General features: G+C 40.3%; 1 protein-coding gene across 3 annotated transcripts in view; it reads left to right on the forward strand.

Annotated features, from left to right (window-relative positions):
• The window catches only part of cacna2d4a (calcium channel, voltage-dependent, alpha 2/delta subunit 4a), a 79099-nt gene that overhangs the window by 2657 nt on the left and 54193 nt on the right, over positions 1-22249 (forward strand). For 2 of the 3 annotated variants that reach the window (XM_041030162.1, XM_041030164.1), the window contains exons 2-27: positions 2710-2906; positions 5275-5356; positions 7824-7940; positions 8115-8174; positions 8520-8682; positions 8782-8913; positions 9304-9364; positions 10071-10221; positions 10978-11052; positions 12601-12690; positions 12890-13003; positions 13155-13233; positions 14237-14370; positions 15458-15535; positions 15658-15738; positions 15933-16007; positions 16160-16246; positions 16376-16447; positions 16710-16771; positions 17110-17177; positions 17272-17317; positions 17442-17539; positions 17797-17890; positions 18091-18183; positions 18666-18793; positions 20881-20949. In XM_041030162.1, coding sequence (XP_040886096.1) covers positions 2731-2906; positions 5275-5356; positions 7824-7940; positions 8115-8174; positions 8520-8682; positions 8782-8913; positions 9304-9364; positions 10071-10221; positions 10978-11052; positions 12601-12690; positions 12890-13003; positions 13155-13233; positions 14237-14370; positions 15458-15535; positions 15658-15738; positions 15933-16007; positions 16160-16246; positions 16376-16447; positions 16710-16771; positions 17110-17177; positions 17272-17317; positions 17442-17539; positions 17797-17890; positions 18091-18183; positions 18666-18793; positions 20881-20949 — 2485 coding nt within the window. In that variant the 5' untranslated portion in view covers positions 2710-2730. Of the gene's footprint in view, positions 1-1058; positions 1186-2709; positions 2907-5274; positions 5357-7823; positions 7941-8114; positions 8175-8519; positions 8683-8781; positions 8914-9303; positions 9365-10070; positions 10222-10977; positions 11053-12600; positions 12691-12889; positions 13004-13154; positions 13234-14236; positions 14371-15457; positions 15536-15657; positions 15739-15932; positions 16008-16159; positions 16247-16375; positions 16448-16709; positions 16772-17109; positions 17178-17271; positions 17318-17441; positions 17540-17796; positions 17891-18090; positions 18184-18665; positions 18794-20880; positions 20950-22249 lie in introns of those variants that run through there. The other variant, XM_041030163.1, reaches the window with a different exon arrangement.

A 22249-nucleotide genomic window follows, 5' to 3' on the forward strand; every position in this document is an offset into this window, starting at 1 on the left:
ATCTCACCAGGACTCTATCCTCCCCTTTAGCTCCATATTTCTTTTCCTCTCCTCCTCCTCCTCCCATCCTCCTATCCTCCTGTTCCCATTTGCTTCCATTTTCACCTTTTCCAGTTTTTTGCTTTTTTCTTCTCCTCTCCTCCCTTCTCTTCTCTCATTCTTTCTCCCCCTCTTCCCCCATGATTGATTACTTCAGATAATTCTTACTAGTGACACCTTTTCCTCCATTTCTCAGTAACAACAGACGCACAGAGAACGATTAAGCAGAAAAGTGAGAGAAACAGAAAGAATAATGGAGAAGTAGCAGGTGAATGAAAGCACGATGAGAAAGATTAAGGGAAAAAAGAGGGAGGGAAACAACTAGAAAGAAAGGCAGGACAAGAAAGACAGTAGGTCAAAGAGTGTTAGAGAAAGATAAGGACAAGAGGGAGAGATAGAGAGGGAGTGTATTCGTGTGTTAATGTGTGTGAGAGGGAGAGAGAGAGAGAGAGGGATGGAGAGAGAAAAGGAGAGATGGAGGGAGGAGGGGTTTAATCCTGCCTGGATTATGGTATAAACTGGTGCTGGAGAGCAGGAAGAGATATGCTGGAGAGAGAGGAAGTCCCACTATCCTTCCATCCATCACTCCATCCATCTTACGCTCCATCCGGTAGCGTATTTGTGTCCCAGTGCTGCGTGATTTTGGTTTTTGGATCCATGAGGATGTGAGGTCAGCAGAAGGGATGGCACAAAAATCTGAGGTTGCAGCAGGATTTCTTTTGGCAACGTGTGTGTCTGTGTTTGTTGGTCCTGCCTTGGGAATACCACGCTGCCTGACAACAGGGACTGAACTCGTGTGAAGTTTTTACCAGGACATCCCAAGTCTTCCTGGAATCCTGTAGATCCAAGTGAGGAAGCATAGAGGAGAGGAGTGGATGATGGGAGGAGTAGAAGTAGGATTAAGAGGCGTAGAGAGGGTGGTGTAGGAATATGGCGAGACTCCGTTGTGACTCCTGGTGCACAGAAGTGACCTTTGACTTTGAAGACAAACCCTTTCTGGTCTCTTTTTTAAGCCGGGACAACCATCTCAGCTGACATCAAATCTTCAATCAGACACCTTTCATTCACCATCAGTCACATTTGAACTGTCTGTCAGGACCCACATGCCTCAAAGGGATGGTTTTAAAGCTTTGACAACATGACATAGTGAGTAATCTTCTGTGCTATTCTGTGTGCAATAATTTGGAGAAGTATTTTAATCTTCCTGCAACCCACTTTTTGGCTCCAGCCTGTTTCTTTTAAATTAGCTTCCTGCAATTCCGAACAGCACATGGGACTGTTTCAATCTTCTGTCTCACAAGGAAATCAGCTCTTAAGTCTTTCCTCTTTAAGACTATGGCTTCTCAGTATCATTCCTGGAAGCCAAGCTGGGTCTTGATTCTGTGACTGCTTTTAGGACAACAAAAGTTACCTGTTGTCGGATGTTGCAGTGGAGTTTTGTGGATCCTTTGCTTGTTCAGAGCAGGGTTTGGACTGTCACAGACTCTCTCCATGTTGCTGTGGATCTTTGTATATTTGCCCAGTGACAAATTCAGCCTCCCTTCAAGACTCTGGACAGTCTCAAGATTTGAACTATACATGAATGTCTTTCAGGAAACTGAACTGGAGCTTTATTTTTTTGTAACAATTACTTTACCAGGCAAGTAGACAAAAAGTGTTAGATTTTTCCCACTGAAGAGCATCATTTCAAAATGCATTGGTGTTCTTGTTGTGCACATTTAATGTTTTTCTCAAAATCATAGATTCTAGATGTGATGTGTTTGGTTTTGCAGCCTGCAACTTTTCCTTTTTTTGGTTCACTCGGTTTCAGCCACAGCAGGTGATGATTTTCAAAGAAAAAGCTTTAAAAACCCCCCAACACTATAGTGCTGGGCAGGTCGTGTGACCAGAAACTAAACTCCAAATGAATGCTGATGTTGCTACATATCTGCTGAACTTAAAATCAACTTAAAAGATGATGATATGTCTATGATAGATGTATGTTCTGTTTAAGGCTCGTTTCCACTGCCCTGAAGTGGACCAAAAAATAACCCCCCCCCCCAAAAAAAAACAGAAACCCGTGGCTATTGCAGGTTTAAATCAAAACTGGAAAACAAATTCATAGTTGTACCACTTAGACAGACAAGGTCTTTACTTCTGAATGATGATGTTCATGTAAGTCTAGAAACAGAATGTACAATTCCTCAGATGAACTGTTCAAATGCAAACATGAGCTCTTGGTAATACAAATTTTTCCTTCTTTCTGAAAACTGTCAGAGATGTGCAGAAAGTCTTTCATTCATTTAACATGTCATGGAAAAACTGCAACACATCTGCAGGCACCTCTGGCAGGATTCTGCCACTGTCACTCCTATCCAGAGAAAAGCAGATATGTTCGACTGAAAGTAACAAATAAGATCTGCTGTAGTTGGAAAACAAATCAGACTCAGTTTTTGTTCCAGCCAGGTTATACAAACTCAGCAGTTGTTGGTTGTTTTAGATTCTCCCTTAACCCTGACAGATTGTAACCATGGCATCATCAGCAATTTGCGCCCCCCCCCAACTCATGACAGTCACCAGCTAGTTCATTGCACCTTTAACGCTCCCTTCCCTCAGTGTTTGCACTGTGACCTGAGCACATCTAATCTCACTTTGCACTGTCCTAATTTCATCCTTTTCTTTTGGATCCAGCGTGCAACAATAGCTGGACTGATGCAGATCGCAGCAGCTGCAGGGATGAACCGCTGGAGTCTGGGAAACGCTGGGAATGCCAGTAAATCGGACAGAAGTGGGCCGCACAGAGGGAAGCTGATGATGCTGATGTGGATTATCCTCTTCAGCTCTCTGTGCCTGATGGTCGACGGCCAGATGAAGATCCCACCAGAAACGTGAGTACAGTTGCACCAGGAAACCCCGACGACTTTTTACCCTCCGGAACTGAACCAGCAGGAAGAATCATTTCAGTCAGTTCAAGTTTGGATGTCAGTATAAAGCTACACAGAAAATACTGAGAAAATCCTGTTTTGTTTTTTTTTTTTTACATTTGACACAATGTGCTGCCATTTAGCAGTAAATACAAATAATAGTTAATATTTGTGTTTTTGAGCATGTTCTCCTTGAGATGAATTGTAATCCCTTTGTTGATCCCTTAACTTTTCATCCTCTGTAATCGTCAGGTCAAAATTTTGTTTTTGGTTTGTACTTTGTACTTTGGTTTATTACCAAATTCGTAAAACGAATAACACTCCCGTCAGCCTCAGCTGACTTGTGGACTTGTGCTTAGTGTTAATAACCATGCTAAACTAAGATGGTGAACATGGTAAACAGTACACTTGCTAAACATCAGCATGTTGACATTATCACTACTATGGGCACATCAGCATGGCAACGTTAACATTTAGTTCATCAGTGTGCCTCACAGAGCCATTAACAAGGCTGTAAACTGTTAAGTGAACTGTACATCAGGGTTTGTGAATGTTTTTCACTGAGAAAAAGATTTTATACAGTGCACATACACAAAGATGGCTTTAACAGAAGTTACTTACAATAACTCAGAATGCCTAATGTGGTTCTGTTTTTTTCTCTCCAGCTCTCTCTTTTTGTAAGATAAGCGTTCAGGTTTTCTCAGCTGAATATTTCTTTTGGGAATGAAACGCTGTGTTTGTTCTCCAGAAGCCAGACGAAGCTCTTTTCCCTGAACAGTTTTCAAACCTCCTGCTGACTAAAAACACTACAACAGATCGATACAGTGCTGTCAGTCCATAATAGCCTATTAACTGTGTGTCTGTGTGTGTGTACGTGGAAGGTGCTGAGCAGGACGGAAACACAGACTAATACACAGCATTTTGTTTCTATACTTGCACTGAATGGATGCTGTTAAAATTTGTATTTGTATGTGAACATCAGTTGCCATGGCATTTTGGTCAATACAATTTGATACCAAGAGATTTATCAACCTGAATCATAAAAACAATGGCTGCTAATGCAGGTTTGGGATGCATTTAGTGTGTGTGGTTTTTGTACTTAACCAGCTCAGAGAGTATGTGCTGTTTTGTTACTATGGGCAGACTGATGGAGTGACTGGGCGTGACTGATGGAGATTAAAGCTCCAGGGACAGCAGGGTTCAGCAGGCCAACACAGGTCACTGAGCCTAAGGTTTTTATTCTGCCAAGGGAAGATTTGGCACCAACACCTCTGGCTGTGGCGGTTAGCGGGGCCACGACCAGAACATTTCAGGCCAAGGAGGTCAGATCTTTAGTCTCTGAGGCAATGCTGCTTTGCTGCCATGAGGAGAACAGATAACTGACTATGTGAGATCACCAGCCAGTGACACATGTTTTGAGCAGCAGCTCAAATATGCGTGCATGCATATCACACTAATCCAGATGTTTCTCTTCAAAAAGCAATGATTCCTTCTTAGCTGAAAATGAGAATTTGTCATTTTTCTTTATCCGGACTAAACACCACACATACCCACTGTGTTGCACTCTGCATCCTTACATTTTAGAATGAACACACGCTCATATTTTGCAATGAACATATCAACAAGTCAGCAAATTATCGGCCAGTTTTCCACACTGAGGCTGGCAGGTTAGCCGCTACAACCCAGCCTGCTAACTAGCAGCGAGCTGGCTGACTCCCCATAGGTTGAGCCATCTGTCACATCCTGTCTACTCTCTAAACTCTATTACCTTACCTCAGCTGCATTCACATGGAGGATTTGTAGAACTACTACGTTATTGGGCACAGAATAACCCCTTGACCTGGCAGCCTGTCAGCTTTTACTGTCACCTTCAAAGTAATCTGTTTTAATCTGTCATTGGTGAATGCAGGGTAACCTCTTAACATGATTGGCTGTGCATTTTCATGGTCACCTTCAATACATGCTGTTTGATAAGCCCTTATTCTTCAAGATTTGGGCTGAGGATGACATATAAACAGGCTTTACCTTCTTCTTAAATTAGCTGTTCAGCATTTCTTCCACCTGAAGGAAGTCAGGTGCTTTACTTTGTTCTTTGTACTTCAGGCAGTGAAACAAGTTCAAATGCGATTTGCTCCACAGTCGTCAGTTCTAATAGATCGACTGGAAATTTTACCTCTGGGTGTATTTATTTAGTGTACTACAATGCATCTCACTACAACTAATTGATCACCAAAATTTGGGAAGCATAATTTCCACAGAAATAGAACAGTGCTAACAGTTTAGAGTATCTATAAGAGTATGAGTATTTATAATGTGTCTCTTGTGTTTTCAGGGTGCAGCAGTGGGCTGTGTCCTTTGGCAAAGAGATACGTACCCTATCCTCAAGATACTCTGGAGCTAAACTGCTACAGAAGGTAAGAGACCGCACATATTATTACACAAAACACACACACAGCAGACACATTTCACTCACAGGGTTAAAATTTCAAGGGTATCTTCTCAATTTAATGTGTTTGATGGCAACTGAAGATGCATCATATTGTGTTTCAGCAATTTTCTGTGACAGACAGACAAATCAGTGATCAGTATAATGATAGTTGTGGTGGGGGGTTTAATCCCTTTGATTTATTATCCCTGACATACAGTATAGATCCATACCAGAGAAGGCTCATGTTCAAAGGTGGACTGGGGTCGTGTTCCCAGCCTGCACCTTCCAGTCTCAATAAATTACAAGCCTTTTAAAGTTTCAGAATTCACTCAGACTTCACAATTCTGTCTGATTACAGACATTTTCTGATCATTTCCGCAGCCAAAATGTTCCAATTTGCAGTTTGGCTTTGAAAAGACACAGACGAGGAACGAAACTGAAAAAACAAACTTAAATGCAGAAAAACAAATGTACTTTAGAGAGAGTGGGACATGGTGCACATGGCATCATCACATCAGACTGAGACTCGCAGGAGCTGAAGTCATCCTTCCCCCCGCCTCCCCTCTGCTTCATCAGCCAATAAGAATAGGTCTGACTGGCATACATTTGCTGTACAACATCTGCACATGGCCCAGAGACCAATCTGATGACACACTTAATTCAAATACACCTAACACATTCAAACACAAATGCACAGGCACAAACACACACACACACACACTTACCTTCATGGAAAAGATATGAGGAAATCCTGTTGTTTACTTGATTCATTTTTTTGTGCTTTACAAACACAGCATAAAATGTCATGCAGATTTATTGTAGCCTATTGAACTGAGTTGAATTGTGTTCATTTTTGTGTTACTTACCATAGAGACTCAAGAAGAGGTTATGTTTCCGTGTGTGTCTCTTAGTAATTAGGATGTGCGGTCTTTCCCGGCATGCCACCCTGTAGAAAATCCCTAGCAGGCCCATTCACCATCTGCCACACAAACACAAACACAAACTGTGTGTTCACAGAGATATGCACCTACTGACCATCTCCCTCTACAGCTTATATTTATCTTTATATTTGTTTTACCACATAATTTTCTATTGTACGTCACAAAACATGCCCCAAACTAGCTTTTTTGCTGTTGGCTCTAAGAGAGCTCTTTATAGTTCTTTCTCAATTTTATATCTGTTTGTCTCTCTTATCTGTCTAATTTAGTCTGGTTTGCTTTCCCTTATAAAGGAAATTAAAAAGCATCATTGGTGGAAGTGAAAACACAATATATCTTAGTTTACTTTGACTGACAAATTGGACATTTAGTTCTTTTTCTAAGTTTTCAAAGTTGTTAGAGTTTATTTTTTGGCCAAAGCCTAGCACAATTTGTAAGTGGATTGTGAAAGAGTTTTTCTCCACCTGTCTGGGGTTCTGGGAACTGGGTATTTGCCGTTAACAAGCCTATTTCCTTGACTTTTTGATAACCTATGTCCCAGTGTTGATGAAGGGTAATTATCTTACTGAAAGTAATGGAAAATGCATCCATCATCACTGTAGGAAATTAACTTTTCAGTCCAAAGGTAACAATGGCATAGGAGCATCCGAAATTCCATTTATACAGCTGTTTAAATTAATAGCATATAGTGGACAAATGCACCAGCCACCAGAAGCTAGAAAAGTGCATTTACTTCAATCAGAGACACTTACAAGAGTCTGGTACAGAAATCTTTATGTCCAAACACCTAATTTTGAAAACTGAATGGATTTCCTTATTTTAAGGATTTCATTCTGACAAGTTTCTTTCCAAGTTCTTTGGTGATTTTGCATCGACCGAATTGATCTTGCACCATCACAACTGTCACATCAGCATATTGAAGTTATTTGATTGGTGAAAAAAGGAGATAAGAAAGAGAAATAAGAATGATCTCACAAAGTTGTTTAAAAAAGTTATAAATCATTGTTATCATGTAGTATTACTGTCAAATGTATTTTAATCATTGTGAAAATGAGACTTTTTGGATTCATCATTTTGGACACAGCTGTAGTAAGTGGGGTTGAAACCAAAATGTCACTTTCTGATGCCTTTAAACATTATTTAATCATTTCATCTTTATAAAAAATATGAGCGATTTATAAACCCATGGATTCCATTAAAGCATCTTAACACACCAGTCGTGAAAACATGCACAGATGTCAATCAGAAGGCGCAGCATGCAGTAGACGGTTTTCTTGTGACATCTCTGTAATATTGCAGATTAGAGAGGGGGTCTGGGGAGGGGAAGAAGTCAGGGCTTGACCCCCCATCTGTACTGCAAACTGTAAATGAGTGTGTGTATTTGTGTGTGTCAGTGGCACTGCCCGTCTGAGTGTGTATCTCTCTTGCACGGCTATGTGTGCGTCGCTACGTCATTCTCCATTCAGTATTGAGCAAGATGTTGTGCCAGTAAGTAAGTGTGTCTGTTACACACAGAAATACAAGGACGTTGAGGGTGTGGTGAAGATAGAGGAGGTGGACGGAGAGGAGCTGGTGAAGAAGTTTGCAGAGGAGATGGAGGAGATGCTTGGCAGGAAGATGAAGTCTGTGAAGGTAAAAACACACGTGTAAAAGCAAACACACGTTTTAATCATGATTAAACCAAAATCATTACAAATTAAGTTACAGCATCAGGTTTAGTCTGTGTAATGATGGACTTCATAGACCTTCCTACATGAGCAGTTATACTGGCAGACTGTCTCCCTAACCAGTTCTGTTTTATCACAGAGGTTAGCAGAAGCAGCAGAGGATGCTGATCTTTACCACGAGTACAATGAAACTCTGGAGGTGGGTGACAGTTCATACTCTAATAGTGAGAATGTGTAACTTTTGGTTTATACCCACATCACACGCTATAATGATTACACTTCTTTAGTGGTGTCTACAAACTATACCAACTGTGCAGAAAGTCACATCAAACCATAAAGAGATTAAAGATTATCGGCTCGTGTCACATATTTTTCTTCTATCACTTCATTCTCCCTGAACTGAACATAATCATACATGACCACTATTCATACTCAAAGCAAATATGCAAAGTTAACAGAGGTTTTTACAAATATAGTTGCAAACTCAACAATATGATCTATGTATAATCTATATGAAGTCATCATCTGTTATTTTTCCATCCAGTTTGACTATTATAACTCCATGCTGATCAACACGGTGGATGAGGATGGGAACGCAGTGCCTCTGGGAGGAGAATTCCCTCTGGAGGAAAATGAACACTTCAATAAATTGCCTGTCAACACGCAACTGAGTAACATACAAGTCCCCACTAATGTCTACAACAGAGGTAACACACACATGCAGCTTGCATTCCCTTGAATATAACATGCAACGCTTCCGATTGCCGGTCAAATATCTATTTTGTTCTTTCTCTCACTTTTTGTAGATCCAGATATTCTGAATGGAGCCTACATGTCTGAGGCTCTGAATGATGTGTTCATCGATAACTTCCAGAAGGATCCAACTCTCACGTGGCAGTACTTTGGCAGCTCTACGGGCTTCTTCAGGCTGTACCCTGGTACGCACACATCAGAGTCTCTCACATTAGGACATAATGCACGCTTCCCAAAATTTTTTCAGTTGTGTTTTCTTCTGTGTCGGCACAGTGTTGAGACAACATGGTCAGAGGTGTACAGAAACATCCAGCTACACAAGCCAAACAGTACACTTACACAGCAACTGACGGTGCAGGAAACTGTCGGTCAAACGTGATGACTCAGTCTCAGCTACAGTAGAGCTGCTGATGAGTTCTCTTCTGTGTGTGTGTGGTGTGAGAAGTAATTAGCAGAGGATTTGTGACACAGCTTGTTTTACTCATCTGCTACCTCATCCATCACTCCCTCATTTGACAATCTGTCACCATCCATCCAGCCATCAGCTTTTGATCAATCTCCCTCTCTCTCTCCAGGGATCCAGTGGATTCCAGATGAAAATGGTGTGGTCACCTTTGATTGCAGAAACAGAAATTGGTAAGTCCACATTCGTGTCTTAGGTCTACTTCCTTTTTAATGCCTTGTGAACAGTTGTAGCTCTATGTATAGTTTGAGAGTTCAAGACAGTGCTTCTCAGGATGCCATCCTTATGATGGGTGGCAGAGGAACCATGACAACTCAATTCCTTAACCTCAGATAACACTCCAAGCCAACATTCATCAAGCACAGATGAGCACACTTTCGTGAAAGCACACATTCATGATTTACTGGGACCCTTGAATAGACCAGAACCATTGTTAACCTTAATAGTAATACCTGTGCTTTTCCTATGGTGACATGTCAAAATGTCTTCTGCGTAAAAGGTCTACCAAGTAAAATACAAGCTGGATTACTGCTCTGTAACAGTAAATACGTTTCCAGGAACTCTGTCTGGTTCTCAGACAGAATACAGTGTATCTTAAAGGACGAACATCAGAGTACAAGACAGTGTAGAGCCGGTAAGTTTACCGGTCACAGCTGGTGTGCGCTAAATCTCATTGATGTTAATGAGCTTGGAAAATCAGGGGACAATGATAAATAGATGAAGGGAAGCGTGGCCGGAAGAACACAGGAACAAATAAAAGGATAAGGCTTGAACTCTGTGGAGTTCAAGTTCTCTGTTCTCTGTCTGTCTGCTAGACTACTGGTAAATAACATGCAGTCTGCGTTAATGGCCCTACTTCCTCTCTCTCTCTCTCTCTAGGTATATCCAAGCAGCCACATCTCCTAAAGATGTGGTGATTGTTGTGGATGTCAGTGGCAGTATGAAGGGACTCAGACTGACCATAGCCAAGCACACCATCAATACAATCCTGGACACTCTTGGAGAAAATGATTTTGTTAACATCATAGCTGTAAGTACACACACACACACACACACACACACACTAGCAAAAAACACAGATGCACGTGAGCAGTCTAAGACTTACTGGAGTGTGTTTAAGTCCTGATGAGCATGAGATAGAGATTAACACCCAATGCACAGTCATCCTAATGTGCAGGTACAGTAAAGAAACTGGGGTAAGTACATGAAAAAAAGACGCAAATAGGCACAAATACACACATTCAGCATTCTATTCGCACTAAGCATTTACTTTCAGGAGTAACATCAAAGCTTGAAAATTCTTTTTGTTTGCCAGTTTTTTAGGATTTCGGCCATGTGTAGCCCTACAACTACAAATCGGTGTAATAAGCATGGTTTATCCTGGTATTACTGTGTGTGTAATCATACGCCTCCTGCAAATCTGCTGCCCTTAAGCTGTTTTTACACAGAATTTAAAGCTACACACCCCTTTCGACAGAGTGACATACAGCAAAATAAAAAGCAGTGGCTGAGTTTTACTTATAATAATAAGATAAGATAGCATTATTACAACAGCATTCAGATATTTAGAACCTTTATATATTCAGTGTAAATTCTGTGCACATCCAAGTGTAATATAGTTAAAGGATATTGTGATGTTTAGGGTGATAGTTTTTTTGATTTGAAGGTGGTAAAGCTGAATTCTTAATCATCACCTGTTATAGAAGTTAATCATGTTGACTCTTGATCATGCTGATCATTGATGTTTGATATTGATTTATACTGTTTCTTTGGTTTCTCTCTCCAGTACAGTGACTACGTTCGCTATGTGGAGCCCTGCTTCAAGGGCACACTGGTACAAGCTGATCTGGATAACAGAGAGGTAACCCTCATGCATGCACACACACACACGCACACACACACACACACACACACACACACACACACACACACACACACACACACACACACACACACACACACACACACACACACACACACAGGCTCACAGCTAATTAATTCACTTAACCTCTGTTAACCTATTAATCATAAGCTGTTATCTCCCTAATCCTCTAAAGACAAAGATTATGCTGTCATCAGATCACAGTAAAAACTTCACAGTGAACGTGTGCTATTAGGGTCAGAAACTGTTTGTTACAGGATTTAGTGATGAAACTCTGACAACCACTTCGTTTCTTTTGTTGGTTTGCTCTTTGTCTATTAGTGTTTTAAGACTACAGATATTTTCCCTGATTCTTTCCTCCTCCTTCAACATTCATGATATTTGTTTATTTTCTCTTTTTATTCTCATAATCTCTTTTCTTTCCTTGTACAACTCCATTAATATCTTATTGTTTCATTGTTGCTTTCATTGCTTTTTTCCTCCACATCTCTTTCTCCGGTTTAGTATATCCCAACACCTGCTCAGTCTTGTCTGTGTGTGTGTGTGTGTGTGTGTAAACATTATGTGTTGGATGTATGCCCTACTTTCTCTCCCCTTCACATCATCGCAGATCAGGTAAGGTTGCTGGCTGCTGACAATTTTAAGTAGGTCACATGACCTGTCAGCAAGGGATTTGACTGGTTGAATGCCTAGAGAGGCAGGCTGTAGCAGAGCGGGCTTACAGATGTTGGCTGACATACTTACGCATAAACTCATGTAACACACACATACACACACATTTACAGGAAGACAATTTTGAGTTTTGTGGCTGTTATATAAGAGTTCCTACCTTCTCTAACAACTGTTTACCTGGTTTACTCTCACTGTAAGCCAGAATGAGCTCACCCAAACAATCAAAGAGACCAATTTAAAAATATAATAATAATCAGTTTTGTTGATATTGGGCATTTACTTGTGACTTAGAGACAAGTTGTGCAAAACTGTTTTTAGAAAACACATATCAGGGGCTGAAAGGAGAGCAAGCAGGGGCTGCAAGTTAGATCAGTCAGTCTAATTTTTTGTCATATCTGAAATAGACATGTTTAAACAAATTATCTAATTTCTTGGCCATTTCATGGTTATTACAGAATACTTTTCAGGATGTAAAAATAGAAGAACACAGAACAGATCTTTAGGTTTAGTTATTTTTGATTTTAAGAGTGGTTGTTTGTTGTTTTTCCAATAAAAGGTATATCTGTGGTTTACACAGTGGTGGAACCCACAACAGTGTAGCCATTTATCACAACGTGTGTGTGTGTGTGTCAGTGTGTCTCTACATGCGCATGTTGATTAATCCTGATTACATCCCGGTGTTGTAGTGACTGTGCTGTAATTGGTCAGTGTGCCAGGGAGCCAGGGATAATCCCTCCTCTTGCTACACTCTTTGTCTCACTCCAATGACCAATTCACCTGCATTTACCAAAAGGCTATAATTCAGGGCTCAGTGACAGTGTCCATTTTTTGTATTTGTTGTGCGTCTCTCTCCAGCATTTCAAGCTTTTGGTTGAGGAGCTTCATGTCAAAGGGGAGGGCAAAGTGAAAAAAGCAATGAAGGAATCTTTCAAGATCCTCAACGAGGTATGTCCCTCTTTGAGGAACCACAGAAACTGCTTGGTTTTAACAATATGCAGAATTTCTGGCACTGAAATGGTAAATGAATTTACTTACGGGAGGAAATTTTATATCCAAGAATTCATAAGTCTGTCAGTCAGATGTTTTATTTAGTATGACGTCTCAAGATCAAATAAATTGTGTGTGTTCTTGTGTGTGCGTTAAGGCTGCAGCACAGGGCCAGGGCAGCCTGTGTAACCAGGCCATCATGCTGATAACAGACGGAGCCATGGAAGACTTCCAGGATGTTTTTGAAGAGTTCAACTGGCCAGATCGACGGGTATAACACACACTCTCATACACAAGCATGAGTAAAAAACAAGCCCCAGTGATATGTACTGTGAGCACACACATACGTCATGCTAAGTATTTGTTTTAAGTTCTTCAGAATTTATCATTTTACTATATACTCTACTCGATTGTCTCTCCAGGTTCGAGTCTTCACGTATCTAATTGGACGAGAGATGACATTTGCTGAAAATGTCAAATGGATTGCCTGCAACAACAAGGGTAAAAACCAAGTGTTTTTTCTTTTGGTGAAAGCTGAGTCATTTCAGCCACAAGAAATAGAGAAATTCTTTTGCAACACTCAATTACTAAGACTTGAATAAAACAGTGTCCCCCTCTTGTTCGTCTTGGCCAGATAAGAGGCCTGCTGGCCCTCTGTGGCGTTCCCAGGTGGTGCTGTATGGAACTGGGTATCAGGTGCTGCCCTCTTGTGAAGTACATGAGGTCATGCAGCAGCTCAAGCCTGAAATTAATCACTTTATCCTCCTCTGCGCACATCAAAAACCCCTGACTAAATACCTGATTATCAGCACAGATACACTGTAAACACATTCCTGGCCAAAAAATATCATATCTGTGTGTGTGTGTCTGTGCGTGTGTGTGCGATGGGTAACAGGTGCACTCCCTTCTGTTGCGTACACTGGCAGTTGTCCCTGCCAACAACAAAATATCAGTCATAAACAGACAAACATGCTTATTGTTACACTCCCGATTGTTTATTGTATATATGTAGATTCAGTTTTAGCTGAGTAAGGAGGTCTACATGATAATAATTACAGCACCACTCTTGAGGCAACCTTACAAAGGGAAAAAGGGTTTCACACGTTCACATATTCTTACCTGGCAGTGCTTCAGTAGCCTGTTGTCACTAGGCAGCTTCACTGCAGGTATCCCATTGACGTCATTGTCTTCCACTTGTAGAAATGCCATAAATCTTAGACTAAGCCAAGCTTTAAAGAATGTCAAAAGCACATTCGCATCGATGGGAGATTAAAGCTGGGTTTTTTTTTCATTAAAAACCAGCTTAGTGCTTTTTGGGACCACAAGGTTTTCTGATGTCTGATAAATGAATTTATTGCTCTCAAAATAATTCCCTGGCTGGAGGCAGACAGATAAAAATAATATGGTGAGCATTTTCTTTGCTAAAATGTATGAGTCCCAGATTTTCCATCTGAGTAATTTGTGATATACAGTATGTGTATACAACTATTTGTGTGTCCTGCAGGTTACTACACACACATCTCCACGCTGGCTGACGTCCAGGAAAACGTTATGGAGTACCTCCATGTTCTCAGCCGGCCTATGGTCATCAACCATGATCATGACATCATATGGACTGAGGCCTATATGGACAGTGTGGTCAGTCTGCTTCTCTCATTATTAGTGTATTTGATGGGGAACTCACACTATTCTATATCTTGCATCATTATTATCTGGCATACTTAATCAAAATATCAGACTTATTTCAGACAGCTGTGCTATTGCTTCTCTTTGTGATCCATTATATTAATCTATACCGCTGATCAAAAAGTTATATAGTGCAATGTCTCAGTGTACTCTGAAGTTAAAGCACATAACAAATAAATCATAGTTTTATAAAGGAATCAAAAAAAAAAAAAATTAAATTCAGTCCATCCGTCTCTCTGCATGATACCATTTGCCGGTCTCTTCATTTCTGTCTATCTCCGTGGTGCTGAAATACTCAAAGCCCCTCCATCCACTTCATCTCAGACACCGATACAATCTCCTAGCAACATCCTAGCAACTACAGAGAACACCACAGCAACCATGCAGCCTCCAAAACTACCTTAGCAGCAACCTAGCAACCAGTTAGCACTGGCCTACTAACAGCAGATAACACCAAGACTGAAAACACCCTGTAACCACCATGAACACCTTATCAATATTATGTTACATAACTAGCAACACCATAGCACTCACCATAAAAACTAATCAAACACCAAAGTATTTATTTATTTAGTGACAAAGGGAATTACATTCCTTTACTAATTAGTCCAAGGGAGTATTGCACAGGCATGCTCACAGTCTGCCTCACCTCTGCCTCCCTGCTTGTATATGTGACATCTTTTCACTGCCATTTCATGCTTTCTGTTGTCTTTCCTCCCCTCCATCTCAACCTTCAGTTCCCAAACACACAAGAGGTAATAATACTTAGAGCATTAGAGCTAAACTTCTATTTAAAAGTAATTTTAGCCCTGTAGTCTGGCTTACTTTTCATGTGAAACCTGACGGCTAACATGCTGATTTGGTGCTGCTTCCTAGCTTTCAGTTTTTGTTTGTTTTAGTCTTTAGACTTGTTTTCACTACTTTAATGTTTATTTAACTCATTTAAAAGTTGTATATTTTTCAACCATAAGCTAACTATTTTAGCATTTTAGCACGGGACATGAAATGAAAATCTTTGTGTGACTCTTTTGGATCACAGCTGTTCAACACTCAGGCTCAAAGCCTGCTCCTGATGACCTCAGTAGCCATGCCTGTGTTCAGCAAGAAGAAAGAGACTGTAAGTATTAATTTTATCACCATTAATACCGGCATCCCTTTAAATTAGTGTAGTTGTGTGGTGTCAGCTTCCTTTTTATTCTCTGTTTGTCTCTGTATGAACCTGCTGTGTGTGTCCATTAGTTGTCTCATGGGATTCTGCTGGGAGTGGTGGGAACTGATGTGGCCCTAAGAGAACTGATGAGATTAGCTCCAAGATACAAGGTAAACCTATCCACGACATGCAGTATACTGGGTCACAGCACAAACAAACACACCGTAGCATAAAATACTGCACTGATTTTCCTCTGAGACAGTCAGTGATGTTGGTCCATGGTGCCACATAAACTAGCTACATGTCAATGACCTGTAATGCACTATAGTGTATGTGATTGTGTCTTATCTCTCTGTCCTTTCAGTTGGGTGTCCATGGCTATGCCTACCTCCTCACTAACAATGGCTACATCCTGTCTCATCCTGACCTACGACCTCTGGTACAGACACATATTGTATTGTACAGGGAATTATTGCAGCTGAGAAACTTATACCTCTGCTTTATTTATGTGATGGACTATGCAGGGTAAAAACAAAACTGGGTACTAAAGACTTATTTTGTTGTTTGTGCATTTGTATGTGTGTTTGACAGTATAAGGAGGGGACAAAGCTAAAGCCAAAACCCAACTACAACAGTGTTGATCTGTCAGAGGTGGAGTGGGAAGATACGGAGGAGAAAGTGAGAAACACTTACACAGACATCTTTCCTTTTCAGTTCTCTGTTTTCTTTTTACTCTGTCAGTGTAAGTCGTGTAGCATGATATAACGAAACTCTTAAATTGCTGAATGCATGATGTCTGTGTTTTAGCTGAGGACAGCCATGGTGAAAGGAGAAACTGGAACGTTATCTTTAGACGTGAGAACTTCAGTGGATAAAGGAGTGAGTACTTTTGCGTTTGTGAGTGTGTTTGTGTGTGTCAGGACAGCAAGCGGAACTATCTTTAATATTAGATCAATGATTAGATTTTCCTCTCTTTCTCCCTTTGGGATTTTATTGTCTTTTCTTGTGTTGTCCAAGTTTTGTTTTCTTTTTTTCACTTGTGCTTTTAATCTTCCTTTTGTATTTTTTATATTTTCCTTGCAACCTGTCTGTCTTTGTCTCTGCTTTTTATAAACTCTGTCCCTCTCTTTGTCTCTCACAGAGGAGAGTGATGTTCCTGAAGAATGATTACTTCTACACCATCATCAATGAAACACCATTTAGGTTTGTCTGATCGCTTTAAAGTCAACAGGATCCCGATGTCAGCTTTTGAAATGTTGTATTTACTATTCTGAACAACCGCCAATACTTCTATGAAATAATTCATAGCAAAAACATAGCAATTTCTGTAAGTAATATATAATCCAGCCTAATATTATGTCTGGCCTACACTGTTGCTCAACAGATGCTTATTGTGAAAAACACTGTATTCCTGAGCCTGTAGTAGTTATTATGCATGATTCATTTGACCTATAACAGTAAGGTTTTTGTCACAGTATATATTAGCTTTTTAAAACTTTTATATATGATAGAAATAATGTTTTCTTTTCTGTGTTTGACAGTCTGGGCATAGTGTTAACTAGAGGATATGGAAAGTATATCTTCTCAGGAAATGTCTCTGTTGAGGAAGGTTAGTCTTTCTCTTCTGTCTCAGTTCATCTGTATTTGTGTCTGCATTTCGTTTTCTTCCACACTCATATCTGTTTATTTCTGTTTTTGTTGAGGTCTTCACGACTTACTGGCTCCAGATCTGACCATAGCCAGCGAATGGTGAGTAGAACAAGTGAAACATAGATATATTATGGGGTTCATACTGTATAACTGGTTTTAGTTCTTAATGAAAATATGCCTGCTGTACATTTTTGTTCACATGCCTGTGTACGTGTGTTTGCAGGACATATTGTGAGACAGACATTGACCCAGCCCATCGCAAGCTGAGCCAGCTGCAAGCTGTAGTACGATACCTCACTGGCAAAGAACCACATCTGGAGTGTAAGTGGACACTTCAGTTTCAGCACATCATCTTTTGATTGAGGAAAATTAAAATACACTTTAATCCTGCTGCTCATCAGCAAGTGGAAGCTGTGTGTTTACATGTACTTAGTGGCCAAAGAGCCAAAATATTAACCAGATTAATTTCGATGTGTAAGCTGCGTTTGTTATGTTTATGTTTGAAACTATGGCATTTAATGATTAATATTTATTTTCTTTGTCTTCCTCTTGTCTTTCCCTGTGGTTTCTCTCTACAGGTGATGTGCAGTTGTTGCAACAAACTCTGTTTGATGCTGTGGTCACAGCTCCTATGGAAGCTTACTGGACTGCTCTTATGCTCAACACATCTGGGTGAATATGAACACATGCACACCCACTGAAATGTTCCTACAGTTAAGATGTGGACTTTTATCGCAATTGCTCATTTAATTTTTAGTAATATTCACCTTCTCCCTCTCTGTCTCCTCCATCTTACTGTCTTACTGTCTGTCTGTCTGTCTGTCTGTCTGTCTCTCTCTCTCTCTCTCTCTCTCTCTCTCTCTCTCTCTCAGTATGGAGGAGGGGGTAGAAACAGCGTTCTTGGGGACCCGCTCAGGCCTGATGAGATTCCAGCGGTACACTGGTATTGAGAAAAGAATTGCCAAGTGAGTAAGAAAGCCACTCACAATTTTCCACAATTTGAGTTACAGTAAAGTGTGAGGTCGCCATTAAAGGAAAACTTGTAACAAGTTTCCAGGTCAGTTTTTAGCTGTTAAAAATCCCATTTACAGTTTCCTAAGCAACTGATTAGAATTATTACAATCAAAAGCAGTTAATGTCGCTCACACAATCACACAAATAGTGCGGTATGTTGTTTGACATCCATCTGCTGATATAACAACTGCACATTAACAATGCCTCCTTTATTTTAAATACAATTTAACCTTCTAATCTCTTCACTACTGAGTTCTTCTTATTCCCCTCCCCCTTAACTCAGTTTTCACTCTATCTCACTGCTTTTTTGCTGTTTACTCACATTGTTCTCCTTATCCTGTCCTCCTTTTCCTTCCTCCTTCTTAGCCTTTGTCATCATTTATAGGCAGTGGATAATAGGTTTCTCTTTAAGTTTATTTTTGTCTCTCCCCAGGTCTTTCCTGACCTCCACAGACAAGGAGAATATGTTCACATTGGACCATTTCCCAGTGTGGTACCGCAGAGCAGCCGAGTACCCAGCTGGACAGTTTCTATACTACATGCCCAGGCAGGACGCTAGAGGTATAGGAGATACCTCTACTGAGCAAACACACACACACGGACGCACAAAACCCTTTTTTATTACCAATTTTCTTAGCAAGTTGAACCGAAAATCTCTCAGTGACAGGCTCATTTATCTTTAGCCAGCAGGCTACAACTGCTCCTTTCTGTTTACTTCACTGTGAATTTGTGTCGTTTGTATCAACATGTTTTTGTTTTTTTACACAGGATTGGAAAGTCTGAAGAATGTGTTTTTTTTTTGTTTTTTGTTTTTTTTTTTAAATGAGGCAGTGGATATTTTGGTTTATAATTTTGCTGCCATGAAGAATAATCAGCAGCTCCAGGCTGACAATTTTAACAGCTACTGTCATCATATGTATCATCAAATCATACTAACAATTAACTCCATTTTTAAATTTAGTTGAGAAATGAAGTCAGAAAGAAAGATGTGACTTTGAGCTTGGCTCCTCTCTGCTTTTGGATTTAATTTTTTTTATTCATTTCTACTACAGTGAGGTGTATTTTAAGTGCTTTGCCAAAAAAAATTACTGCATAGCGCTTTAGGCAGCAAAAAAGGATAGGAATTTTACTTGTAATTACACTGAAGTAAATTCAGTGAGTATGAGACGGCTAATACTGTTGTCCCTCATGATGCAGAGAAGCGTATACTGTGTACTATGTATATCCACTTCCTCACTTTGTTAAATGTAGTTTGTTGTGTTTCACATATGCAGATGAATTTGAGGCTAGTTATTATGTCACCTATTTCTAATTCTATTTCTAGATCCCATTTTAAGATGGTGATAAATGTTTCATAATGTGTTTACATGACTATAATGAGACATGTTATCACACCCCCATCATTTTAATGTTTGACATTTAAATGCATATTAGTCCTCTGTAGTTATTTGGGTGACGGTAAATGCAGTGTGTTGTGTTCAGATGTGTTCAGGGACTATGAGGCTGACTATAGCCCCACCTTGAGTGCAGAGGAGGTGGAGCACCAAACGGAAGAGGGAGAGAGTAAACGGAGGAAGGCAGAGGAGGTGGAGGAGGAGGTGGAGGAGGAGGAGGAGGAGGAGGGTAGAGGAAAACTGTTACTGATACTTGGCATGCCTCCTGTTTTTATTAATCCTCGTTGTGTTCCTCCTCACCCCTGGTTTCAAAGCATGAGAAGTGCTGTGGTCGCTGTTTTCCATTTCTTCACCCTTCTCTTTGACACTGTTTCTCTCTAGCTCTACTCTGCTTTCTCTTTTATTTTCTTCTGTCTCATTCCTCCTGCTCCTCCTCTCATTCTTTCTCTCATTGCATGAGCATGCAATTAAAGTATGGAAGCCTCCTCTCCTCTCTTAGGAAGTTAGCAAGGTTTTGGTTTATTTGTATTTTGCTGATTTGATGAATTCTTGTTGGAAGGTCAGAGTTTGTTGCCATAAATTTTTTTCTCGTCATTATGTTTCTATGTCATCTTACAACATTCAGTGGCTCAAAATCCATTAAAATCCTATCACAGAATTTCCTGGTTACAAAGTTCCTTGACTGTCATGGAGTCATAGGCCGGTTTTGTCTTAGAGGAGTGAATAACAGAAATATAAATATGAGGCACATGGAAACACATAATACACACACAGAGTCCTTCTGCTATGAGTGTATTAGTCCATTATTTCTCATAATCTGTGTTACATAATGCTTAAAATGTTAATCTGGCTGGAATCTGTGGCTTGGTGACAGTTGGCTTCCGCTGGCACGAAGGCTGTGAATAGACGCACAGACAAGGAACGCATGACTTTATTAAATATTGCCTCCCTAGTCCAAGTCAGTCTGTCACTCACATATTTTCAGACACATTTTGGCATATCTGCTCTAACACTTCAGCTGTCACTATCACTGTGAGTGCTCGCAGAAGATGTATTCAGGACGTGAGAGCATAAATATTTCTGGGAACAGTTTCCTTCTCAGTCCTTGCGTATGCATATACTCGTGCATGTGTCTATGTTTGGAAGGAATATTTGTGTATTTCTGATGTGCATGCATGCACCCGTGTTTCTGCCCTCATGTGTTGATAAGGTTGCTTGCTATTCCCTTGCTAATTGTGTGTTTTGCTCTCCCAGCAGGGAGGATAGTGATCGCTACCACTGCTGTCACTGTGACAGTGGGCACAAAAACTGCCATCGCTGGAGGTAGGATGACATTTTTTTTTCTAGTTACACACTCTCACTTTCTGTCTGTTACATACATACTTTATTCCACTTTTCCCTCTCTTTTTCTCTGACACTTGAGCTTGCTGCTTGGGTAGATGGTGATTGTTGGTCATATCATCTTCCAGTCATTGGTTTTGATGTGCTGGGTTGTCACTAACACTTTGCCGTGCTCATTAGATATGCTGCGAAATTCACTCCAAGACAAACTAATGATAAACTTGCATACTTGATTGTTTTGTTGTGACAGGTTACAAAAAGAGTAGTTTGGAATGCACTTAAACTTGTTCTGTTGTTGTAGTAGTTGCTCTGGATGAGACAGCAAGATTCTGTGAGCTGTGTGAAATTTGTCTGAGATGTGTTGATCCATAGTTAAATCGATTGTAACTTTCCTCAATAGCATGAACAGTTTATGCAGTTCTGTGATCATCAGTGTGATCACGTACCTGAGATACTTGGAGAGTTCTGCAGCTTTGTTGTTTCTGGTTTCTTCAGCAGCTTGTAGTCTCTAATTTCACTCAGGCTCCTGATGATCATGTGTGTGATGTTTTTTCTTAAAGGTGTCTCACATGATCCCAAAAGGGAAAAGTTGTGTATTTTACACAGAAACATATTGTCTTGTTATTCATAGTCTCTGGCTTGGCTTCACTGCCTGCTGATGTGTGGGTTATTGTGTACGTGTTTGTCCTGGTAAGCCTATTTGTGACTGACACACTCATCAGTCATAATTATCTGCGTGCAACAAGACTCTCTGGAGCTGCATCCTGAGACTGTGTGTGCGTGGGTGTGTGTGTATTTCTGAGTGTATACCTGCATGCATGTGGCGTCTTATTATACTGAAAGACAGACAGAAAAACCACAAATAGACACTTAAACACACTTGCACACAAGCACACGCTTATCTATATTTTACAGCTTTCGTGGAATTTGTCTCAGGTGTGAAAATTCAATTAATTTCAATTCAGTTTATTTATAAAGCGCCAAATCAGAACAAACATTATCTCAAGGCACCTTACAGAGAAATGGGGGGAGAGAGGAGAAAGAGAGGGAGAGGGTGAGAGAGAAGAGAGAAAGAGGCCAGGAACAGCTGTATATACTGTTGTTTTCAAGTTGTTATAACAGTAATAATAACAGTGATACTTAGGGGTGGAATAGTGTTATTAATAATGATAGCAGCACTGATTTAAATAGGATGATGAAGATCCTGCAGCTCTGGAGTCAGAGGGAAAAGTGCTGGAGTTCAGCAGCCTCGGCCTGTAGCAGCAGAAGCAGCAGTGGATGG

This window comes from Toxotes jaculatrix, chromosome 22, assembly GCF_017976425.1.
Source record: "Toxotes jaculatrix isolate fToxJac2 chromosome 22, fToxJac2.pri, whole genome shotgun sequence".
NCBI classification, from domain to species: Eukaryota; Metazoa; Chordata; class Actinopteri; family Toxotidae; genus Toxotes; species Toxotes jaculatrix.